The following is a 10,805-nucleotide window of genomic DNA, read 5'->3' as shown; positions in this document are numbered from 1 at the left end:
TAGTGTTGGACAATAATAACACAATCTTATGATCATCGATGAAATCGAACCCCAAGTCAACTAGTTTTGAGTGGAATGAATGGCATCCATATAGGTTTTCTCCACTCAGAAAGAAGCATAAAAGGTGTGCCTTCGGTGGTAACTTCTACTTTTGGTTCCAATACAAGGAGAGATGGCCTATATTTTAGACAATATGTTTTGGATAATGCTAGGATCACAAATCAATTGATGAGTGTTATAGGTGAATCTTAAGCATTATTTACATAGTTTATTCTCACTTTTTTTTTATATAAATAAGTACTATATATAGTTTATCATTTTTGTTGAAAAGTAATGGTTAAAACATGGGAAGTGAAAGTACTCTTCCACTGCGTGTCAAGTGTTGACATTTAAACACTTCCCAACTAGTTTTGCTTATCCCCTTTAACTATTTATTTATTTCTTTTTTAGTGTCGATAAAGAGGACCACATTCTCACACGAACTAGCAATGAAATGGCAATACATTTTTTTAATCTCAATTCACTCTTCCACCCCATGATGTGACCACGTGAATGCCACAATGATGCTAAGAAACTCACAAAGTTCCCCATTTGTAACCAAACCAATCTTTCCCACTTAAAGCAAATAATAATTAAAAAATAGGGTCAAATCTTGATCTGCAAAATTAATATTTATTCACATCTCCCTTTCTCATGAAGTGGTTTTAGCAATTAAATTGTAGGTGGAGAGTCATCTGTGGGTGTTAGATATGATTGTGAACCCAACTCAATTAAACAAGGAAGAATTAATGAAAGAAAAAAACAAGTTAAACTTTTACTACCATTTCCACCAACATTAATTCTAATATTAAAAAGAGAAAAAATAATAACAAAAAATAAATCCCAACCAAGAGACGATAGGACTAAAATCTAATCGTCAACTACCACAAGAACAATAATTTAAGACACCAAAAAAAAAAAAATCTAAGATAAGAAGTTGATACATTAATGACTTAAGTGATAAACCATCTTTCATCCATCTTAGCAATTAGCAAACCTTCTAGAAACTTTAAGCTCCAATTATATAAAGTTTCTTTTCACTTTCCTACTCAATTGCTCTTACGGAAGACGATAGTGACATTGACAAAGATGGGTCCTTTTTATTTATTTTTTACTTTTTTTTCATTTTGTTTTTGTTCTCTCTCGCTTTTTCTTTATCCAAGGATTGAAGGTTTGAAAAAAGTTCCAATTCATTGAGATTTCCAGTACTTGGCATTTTCAAATCCATTCTTGGAGTAGTAATAGTCCTCAATGGTTTGATCAATCTCAGCTTGTGTGTTCATCACAAATGGACCATGCTGAACCACTGGCTCATTAAGAGGCTGCCCTCCAACCAAAACAAACCTCAGTGGCTTTGAGGACCTATTCCACACACTCAGGCCATCTCCAGGACCCAGAACCAGGACATGGTGAGCTGAAACAGGTGAAGAGTTTTTGGAGCCAAAAGCCCCTTCTCCTTCAATAATATACACAAAGGAGTTCCATCCTTCTGGGATGTTTTGGTGAATTTGGGCTCTGGGTTTTAGAGTGAAGTCAAGGTACATTGTTGGGGTTTTGGTATAGACTGGGGATCTGATTCCCATTGATTCTCCTGCTATAACTTTGACCTCAACTCCATCACTCTCTGTACTTGGTATGTCATCACTTGTGAGTTCTTGATATCTTGGCTCCATCCTGAATTCAAACAATGAGATGGTAAAAGTTAGTCAAATCATTTATGAGATTTCTTTTTGGGTTTCTCAAGACAGAAAAGGGAGATATTGGCTACTGTATTGAATTTTAAAAATGGGCATATTTGGATTGAAAAAGATTGTACTTATAATAGGCAATGTGAAAGCATTTATGGGATGTCAATATGCAATTTGCTGAGTCCAGATTTCTGTTCTACAGGGGAAAAATAGGGGGATATTTGGATAGAAAAAAAATATAGAGAATTGGTCAAAATTTGTCAAATAATTTATAAGATGTCATTTTTGTCTCTTATGGTAAAGAGAGACATAGAAAATTGTCTTTACATTTTGTCGTTTGAGGACAGATTGATCCATAGCTGCAAGCCCATTTGAGGCCCTTCTCCTGCTGGCATTTCAGAGTGGATTATACCTCTACCTGCTGTCATCCACTGCCCCCAGAAAAAAAAATTATAAGAAGTCAAAAACTTATTTCTCAATTCTGTTGATAGTTCATTCAACATTTGTACGAGTCAAAAGTCTTTTGTTTGGGCTAAAATAGATAATAATTCACTATTTACCTGGACATCCCCTGTTCTGATTGTGCCCTTATGTCCAGAAAAGTCTTGGTGAGTTATAGCTCCCTGAAATTTCCATTAAAAATAATTAACAAAAAAGATACTAAGTAACCATTCAGCCTTCTTTTTGTCAAAATATCTATTGAAAGGAAGGTGTTTTTTTACCTGTAACATATATGTAACCGTCTCAAAACCTGAAAGACAAGTCCACATCAAAATATAAGAAAATTAAAGCATATAAAACAGATAAAAACAAAGCCAAGTATCAGAATTGGTATATACTATTAGAGCATTAATGAAAAAAAAACCTCTGTGTGGATGGTCAGGAAACCCAGCAGGTGGACTCACTGCAAGATTAACATGCCATTAACATTAATACAGTAACATAAAATCCAAATGTATAATAATAATAATAAAGATTAAAGCTAAGCTGTACCTGAAAAATCATCCAGCATGAGAAAAGGATCCAAATTCCTTAACTCATTCCTGAAAAGTCAAAGAACCCACAAACCAAATCAATAAACCAGTAGAAAAGAAGTTAAAACGAAAACAACGCATTAAACAAAATGAAAGATATTGTTCCCCAAATCACCCAGAAAAAAAAAAGAAAGAAAGAAAACTTATGAACCCATTGATGTTAAAAAAATAAAAAAAATTGCAAGACCCATATGAGAATTCACCTCCCAATGCCTCTTCTAACAACAGCTCCATCTCCTTCATGTTGAAGCTTGGCCAAAACTTTCTTGGCTACCAATCTGGGTCGGTTGAATTGAGGGGTGTGATCTGATTCAGACATGGTATTTCTGATGAAGGAAGGGACTTTGGTTTTGTTGGGTGGAAAAGATCTTGTTGATTTCACTATCAAGCCGAAAAATAACTTTTGTGTCAAACTTAACATAAGAAGAAAAATAATAACTTGTGTTATTGCTCTCATAAACTTGTTGTGTGTATATATATATATATATAATTGTTTTGGTTGGATGTTGTGTTTCAATGAAGTTCCTCTATTTATACATATAACAAGTTGTGGAAGACAATAAAAATAATAGAAGAATTTGAATATGAAGAATAGAAAGGAGGCTTTAGGATTAGTTGGTTGAATTGATATTGACACGAGGGTGTTAGAAGCGTGGGGAAATTTTTCGTGGGGTCCTTTGCCTTTCTTGGCCAAATGATGATAATAATCATGACGTAAAGCTTTTGTCATCGTGATGAGATACTGATTCAAGCTATTTTTTCCTTTTTCTTTTTTTTTTAAAGAAAAAATCTTAGCTTTTTTATTTATTTATTTTTAAGGAAAAAATCTTTTTGCAAGTCAAAATAGTTTTTATTATTATTTTTTTAATCTTTTGAGCTCCAAAAAGCATTCACACCTTTAAGCGCCCTCCTTTTGGCAATGTTTCTTCCAATAAGATAATAATTTTTTTTTTCTTTTTATCGAATTTGATTAGATTTGACCTCAGCTTTATTTATTATGGTAAGAGAAGAGGGACAATATCAGCTTCGATTTTTATTGACCAATTTAAATTTTCAGTAAAAAATATGTCTTAATTCTGACACTTCAGAAAGAAAAAAAGAAAAAGAAAAAAAATCTCTCTTACCTCTTTCTTACATCTATCTTACATCTATCTTACCTATGGATGATCTAGGGTTTATAACTTTCTATAATAATTAATACACTAATTGAATTGACATAAATATAAATAAATAGAGAGATAAGGTGATTATTTAATTTATTGGGAATAATTTTTTTAAAACTGCTATATCAGGTATCTTAATTGGTAGATAATTCTCCGTAGATTAAGGAATTTGGATTTGACAGTCAATTCCATATCTGTAAGAATGGAGGATTTTCCCATTTCCTCACGTTAAGTTTGGGTGAACTATTATTTACTTGCCTTAATGCCTCAGGGTTAGGAGAAATGAAAAAAATAATATATTTTCCAAATTAAAATTCGTGCTGTTTTCTATGAAATTAAAAAAATTAGAATAATTTAGCTTTTTTTTTTCTTTAAGATTGTTGATGCGGTTCTTCGCCAATAGGTAATTAAGAGAAAAATAGAAAGGGATTAATACTGAAAATAGAACCGTCACAGATATGAAATCTTAGAGAATGAACTAGGTGACTCCAGACACGTTTTTTAAGTGGTTCAAAAGTTAAAATCCTTCTACTCCACTAGTCAATATTATTCATATATTCTGGGTATTTGGTTTACAAAGTATATGACTCTTCAGAGACTATTTTTCCCAACCCCCTATCAACTCCCAGGGTCCCCATATTTATAGGAGAAGGCACCTGGAAGTTGGTAGGGAGGTCATCCCGTGACCTTACCATTTGTCATATCAACTCTGTGACAATTATGATTAATTCCTAAACCTGACACATAAGTGTGGTCTAATCAGTATGTAAGGAGATAATGGGCCGCACGGCCCAACCCAACCGTGGGTGTCTGAATGCGCACGTTCCTGCTGCGTGTCCGAGAAGTCAGGGGGATATCGGACACATGATGTCAGATATATGCACGTTTATCTTGCGTGTATTGACTTTACAAAGGGTCAGAGATCCATGGCCAGCTCGTACAACGAGCTGCTTCCTTGAACCGACCTTCAGCCTTCAGGTCTTCTGATGCCTTCCTCCGGTCTTGGGGGCCCTTGGCGAGCCTTTGAGGATCCCTCGAGCTAAGAAGGTACGATCTGGAAACAGGATCTCCGCCCTGGGGAAGTCCTCCGACTAAACCATGATTAGTCCGAGACTCGACCTGCTAATAAGCCCGTGGGAAAACCAGGGCGTACAAAGAGAAAATTAAGTTGTTTTATTATTTACTTTAGTAAATCACATATCCATGTAATATAAACTTTTTTTTTCTTTTATTTATTTTTTAAAATGTGAGAATATAGACACCTGCCAGCCATGTGGTTTCTAGCATGTATAATATATGGATGAATGTAAAGATAATTGTTTATAATTCTCTCTTTTCACACTGTTCAGGGAAAAAAAAGTGAAAGTATTGTTATTATATAAAACAAAGAATTATTTATAACAAAGAATTATTTAGCTTGCTAATAATTGGTTGATTATATATATACATATATTTTTAAGATGGACAATATAATTACTTTATAATTGGTTTTGTCTTTTTTTTTTTTTTTTTTTGTCTTTGCCCTGGCTAGCTTACAAATCGTAGAATAAGACCAGGTACTCTAAAATTCAAAGATGTACTACAAGAATATTATACCAACATTAGTATTTGTTTTCCTAAAACAATATATAGTGTTTTTGAATTATTTATTTTGTATTTCCCGAACCAAACATACAAACTACCACGATTTGCTTTTAAAAGGTTTAATATTTGCTGTTCTCCTATTTTGTATGGATATGATTTCTAAATGTGTGAAAATGTAATCCATAAACAGAAGACTTCGCAAAAGTATCAAGTAAAAAAAAGTTTCCTAGTATTATTGAGCTCCCAAATTAGGAAAAATTGGTCATGAGAAGCTGAAGTCAACAAATTGATATCGTACATCTTTTATCTTATCTCAGCATGACTACTAAGCCATGTATGATCAAATATCAACCCAAGGAATAGTTCAAAATCCTAAGAACTTTTTTAATGATGTTTCTATACTTCAAAATATAAATAAATATTTTTATATATTACCTTAAATTTTTACATTACAACATACATCAATTTTTTTCTCTCTATATTATTTAATTATTATATTTTAAAATATATTTTATTTATTTTGAAAAACAAAATAATGAAATATTATAATATCATACATATATATATATATACAAAAGTTTATAAAAAATTAATAAAATATTTATAGTTTAATGAATAGTGCTTCTTAGTTGTAAGTGCCATATTTTATGTTGTTTGTATTTTGGCAATATTATGATTCATCTATTGTTTTACCAGTTGCATCTGGAAGTTTGGTATAATCCTAACGTCTTTTTGTTGTTTACGTGACATGTATTAAAATTTCTGCTATGGTTAATTGACTTTATTTTTGTTTTGGGGTTTTCATGCTGTGTTAAAATTCCTAATAGTTTTATGTTATAGTGAGGTCTATGAAGATATATGTGTGGTCTTGATTCGGTGAGTCAGTTAGAACCATTATTGATGTTCTTGTGAGAAACTTAGCTATGCTAAGGTTTGTAGTTTTGGTTTCTTTGTGGTTTGTTGTTTTGACAGGTTGAAGAACTCTGAGCTTCAAAGAAGGTTCATGCATGGCAGATAGTAGTGTTCTTCAGACGAAGTATTGAAAGAAGATCAGATCTGTGAAAGTTCTAGTGAGAAGACTTGAAGTATTCAATCTAAGGAAATTTGCAAGAAAGACAAGTATAGAAGATTTTCTTGTTGTTAATGTAAAATCAGAGATACTTGGTAGAACTTGCATTTTTTATCTTAGTGGATTTCTTTCTCTGGACTAGAAGGATTAGCCATTACTTTGTGTGGTGGTGAATCTTGTAAAAAATTTCTTTGTGTGATTCTTTTTACAAGTTCATTAAGCTTCCATTGAATCTTGAATTACTAATTCATTAAGTTCACAATACTAAGGTAGTAAATCACTTTCATTTTGGTATCAGAGCAGATGTGTAATTCTTGATTACTGTTTCCTGGTTGTTTTTGTATGTGTGATTTGGTTGCCTTTGTATTGTTCGATTGGTAATTGTTTGTTTTTTTACTGACCCATCTCACCCTCTCCTAGTGTCATCTACGAGAGTTTTGTTTAACTTTTGTTGTGTTGACAGTCATCGATATGTTTAGAGAAGGTGGATCAACCACCAGATCTCCAATGCTTGAAGGGGCTAACTACCCTTACTGGAAAAAAAAAAGATGAGGGTGTATCTTAAATCTGTAGATGAACGGGTCTGGATGGAAGTATCTGATGGATGGAAAACCCCAACTGAGAATGTAGGGGATGTTGAAAAAGCTAAGGCAACGAGCAAGTGGACGACTAATGAAATTGAAAAGGAAAATTTTAATTCAAGAGCTCTTGATGCTATCTTCAATGTTGTTTCCACTAATCAGATGAAAGTGGTTGCAAACTGTGAGATTGCTAAAGAAGCATGGGATAAGTTGAAGACCAAGAATGAGGGTACTTCTGCTGTCAAGAAATCAAGACTGAGGTCTCTGGGTAGAGAATTTGAAAAACCGACCATGGAAGAAGAAGATTCTATTGCAGATTTTCATGCAAAGTTGTGTGATATTTCTAATAGGTCATATGCCTTGGGAGAGACTTACTCAAACGATAAGTTAGTTAGGAAGGTTCTTGGGTCTCTTCTGAGGAGATTCAAAGCCAAGTTCACATCTATTGATGAAGTGCATGATGTTGAGGATATGGACCTGGATGAATTGATTGGATCTCTACAGAATTATGAATTAACCCTCAAAAGATGGAATAAAGGAAAGAAAGTGAAAGACAAGGAAACTGAGAAGAATGGGGAAAGTTTGGCTTTTGTTCCAAAAGAAACTCTTGACAAAAAAGGTGAAATGTTTGAAGCTTTAACAAAAGAGAAAGTTGCTTTCCTAACCGGGAATTATGCTATGTTTTTAAGGAAGAATATGAGAAAGAACAACTTTAGCAACAAAGAAACTCCCTTCAAGAAGAATTTTCCTACTAATCAGAGAACAAGTTAGACACAAGACCAAAAGAATAGAGGAATTCAGTGTAGAGAATGTGATGGGTTCAGACATATTCAGGCTGAATGTGCAACCACTCGGAAAAAGAAAAAGGCTCTTGTAACAACTTGGAGTGATAGTGAAGAAGAAAAAGATGGTAGTTGCAGTGAGAATTCTGATCAAGAAAAGAATATTATTGCGTTTCTTTCCAAAGAATATACAGTTGAAAATGAAGTAGGGGACAATGAGAGAAGCTGCTCTAAATCTGAAAGTCTTGATCATTAGACTGCTTATGAGCAAATGTATCAACAATGGCTGACCATGGTTCAAAAAGTAAAAGTTCTCAAAGAATGAAATACTTGTCTTAAAGTTGCCAACAAAAAGCTTGAAGCTGATGTAAAATACCCGACTGAAGAATTAGAAAAGAAAGAGGAAAAGTTGTATGCTACTCAAGCTGATCTAGTTCGTGCCAAACAAGCCTTGGAGTTAATACCGCCTAGAACTGCAGCATTGAATCATCAACTTCATGTTCAGAAACCTTATGGAGATAGGACATCTATAGGATACAAGCTTCTGTACAAAAAGGGAGAAAATCTTACCATTGATGGGTCATGGTCATTGAATGGTGGATCTCTGGTTTCATCTGTTACAGATAAAACAAACATTATCACTGATGCACCTGACAATAACAGAGATGGGTCTAACAGCAGAAAACTTTCAAGTGAAAAGAAGCAGAAGTTTGCTCCCATTTGTCATTTTTGTAATCAATGTGGCCATATCAGACCCAGATGTTATCTACTTCACTCTTATCTCAAGAACTTGGTAGGAAAACAAGCAGATACAACTAGGACATCTCTCATTGAACGTAAGGATTCTAAGGAGGTTTGGAGGCCAAAGTTAAGTGGTAGCTCTCAAGAAGAAAAAGGTGTTTCTGTACTAGTGGCTCATTCATCTCTCTTTGCCTTTAAGGATGATCAGTGGTACTTTGACAGTGGCTGTTCCAAACATATGATTGGCAACAAACAATTGTTGAACAATTACAAAGAGAGTCGTGTACCCTAATTTCAGCACGAGTCTTTCACTCAGCTCGTGTACAACTGGCAAATAAATGCATGGAAGAAATAGCCAAGGAGTCCATTTATTATCAACGTAGATAGCACGATGTTTATGATGGTTATATGAGTTAGGGATGCATAAGTTGAGAAGTGCGAGCTTATAATATTTATAAGGCATCGCCTCCATAGTACAAGCTCGAAGGCATATCCAGCCCATGGTGACTTGCAAATATGGCCTATTCGCAGATTCCCGAAGACCCAAATACTTTATACGATCATTTATGACCAACCTGTGATATTTAATGTCCCAGATATTAGGAGACCATTTATTTCGTGATCAGATCACATCCTAGTATAAATGGGAATATTTCATATTAAATGTAATAAATATGTAAATCCGCGATTGACTCATGCAGTTATCCAAACCTGTCCAAGGAATTTCTCTTTAAATACTGAGAATATTGGACAGGAAGATGGAGGATTTATTCTGTAAATCTGAAACTCTGCAAAAATAGATTAAGAAAAGCAGTAATAATATAGACTCGTGGACTAGGGGGATTTTAACAACTGAACCAAGTAAAAAGATCAGTGCTCTTGAGAGTTTATTTCTTATTTTGGTTTATCATCAAGCACTAATTCAACCTTGTTATTTTCTTAATTCACTGTCGGTGAAAAACTGCGTCAACAAGAGTACTGAAGGGATGGCCACATTTGGAGACAGAAACAAGGGAGTGATTCTTGGAAGAGGAGATCTTGTGTTGAAAAATCTATCTATGGTTATGTTAAGGGATTGAAAGCAAATCTTTTAAGCATAAGTTAGTTATGTGATGATCACTACACTGTAAGTTTCTCTAAGTCAATGTGCCTAGTTAATTCAGCTGATGGGTGTTCTATTCTGTCTGGAATAAGGTTTAGTGATAATTGTTATATGCTAAACAATAATGAAATGTGCACAAGAGTTTTATTAGACAAGTCTGACTTATGGCATTATAGACTGGGTCATTTGAATTATAGAGATTTAAAAAGGTTGATTAATCTCAAGGCTGTAAGAGGAGTACCTAAGTTGAAAGTTAGTAGAGAAAGAGTGTGTGGTCCCTGTCAGCAAGTAAACAAGTAAGATATGTTCATCCACCCATTAAGATGCTTCTAACAACTAGAGCTCTTGAACCGTTGCACATTGACTTGATGGGCTCCATGCAGACAAAAAGTCTTAATGGTAAAAGGTATGTTATGGTATGTGTGGATGACTACACTCGAGAGAAGTCAGATACTTTTGGAGTGTTCTCTGCTTTATTTTTCAGACTTAAAAATGAGAAGGCTCTAAAGATATCTAAAGTGTTTAGAATCTGAAGCGACCATGGTAAAGAGTTTGAGAATGCCTTATTATCTGAGTTTTGTGATCATATGGGGATTGCTTATGAATTTTATGTACCAAAAAATCCTCAGCAAAATGGAGTTGTGGAGCGTAAGAACAAAACACTACAAGAAATGGCCAGAGTTATGTTGAATGCCAAGGGAATCTCACAAAGATTTTGGGCAGAAGCTATTAACACTGCCTGTTACATTAGTAATCGCGTGAACCTCAAAACTGGTACTACTCAAACAGTTTATGAATTGTGGAAAGGTAAAACTCCTAATCTAAATTATCTTAGTATTTTTGGCTGCACGTGCTATATTCTGAATGATAGAGATTATCTTGGAAAATTCAACTCTAAGAGTGACAAAGGTATGCTTCTAGGCTATTCTCCTAACAGTTGTGTTTATCGAGTTTTCAATAAAAGAACTAACACTGTCATGAAGTCTATCAATGTTCGCTTTGATGATACAGAAGATTGTTCA

The 10,805-nt window shown here is 34.0% G+C and overlaps 1 protein-coding gene across 1 annotated transcript; it reads right to left on the bottom strand.

Moving 5' to 3' along the window:
- Positions 1-789: 789 nt before the first annotated feature.
- Positions 790-3,259, bottom strand: LOC133818968 (pirin-like protein). Its single transcript, XM_062252102.1, has 7 exons — positions 2,965-3,259; positions 2,721-2,770; positions 2,593-2,631; positions 2,450-2,478; positions 2,288-2,350; positions 2,055-2,158; positions 790-1,713 (listed from the first exon to the last, which is right to left on the bottom strand). The coding sequence occupies exons 1-7, from the start codon at positions 3,216-3,218 to the stop codon at positions 1,230-1,232; spliced, it is 1,023 nt and encodes a 340-aa protein (XP_062108086.1). The 5' UTR covers positions 3,219-3,259; the 3' UTR covers positions 790-1,229.
- Positions 3,260-10,805: the final 7,546 nt, after the last annotated feature.

Source organism: Humulus lupulus, chromosome 2, assembly GCF_963169125.1.
Source record: "Humulus lupulus chromosome 2, drHumLupu1.1, whole genome shotgun sequence".
NCBI lineage: Eukaryota > Viridiplantae > Streptophyta > Magnoliopsida > Rosales > Cannabaceae > Humulus > Humulus lupulus.
The sequence above is the reverse complement of the archived record's forward strand: the minus strand, read 5'-3'. Positions and strand labels throughout refer to the sequence as shown.

Coding starts and splice junctions, on each gene's coding strand:
- LOC133818968 (XM_062252102.1), bottom strand. CDS start 3,218: ATGAGAGCAATAACACAAGTTATTATTTTTCTTCTTATGTTAAGTTTG. Junction 2,771..2,964: donor GTTAGAAGAGGCATTGGGAG/GTGAATTCTCAT, acceptor TTGACTTTTCAG/GAATGAGTTAAGGAATTTGG. Junction 2,159..2,287: donor TCAGAACAGGGGATGTCCAG/GTAAATAGTGAA, acceptor TTCTGGGGGCAG/TGGATGACAGCAGGTAGAGG.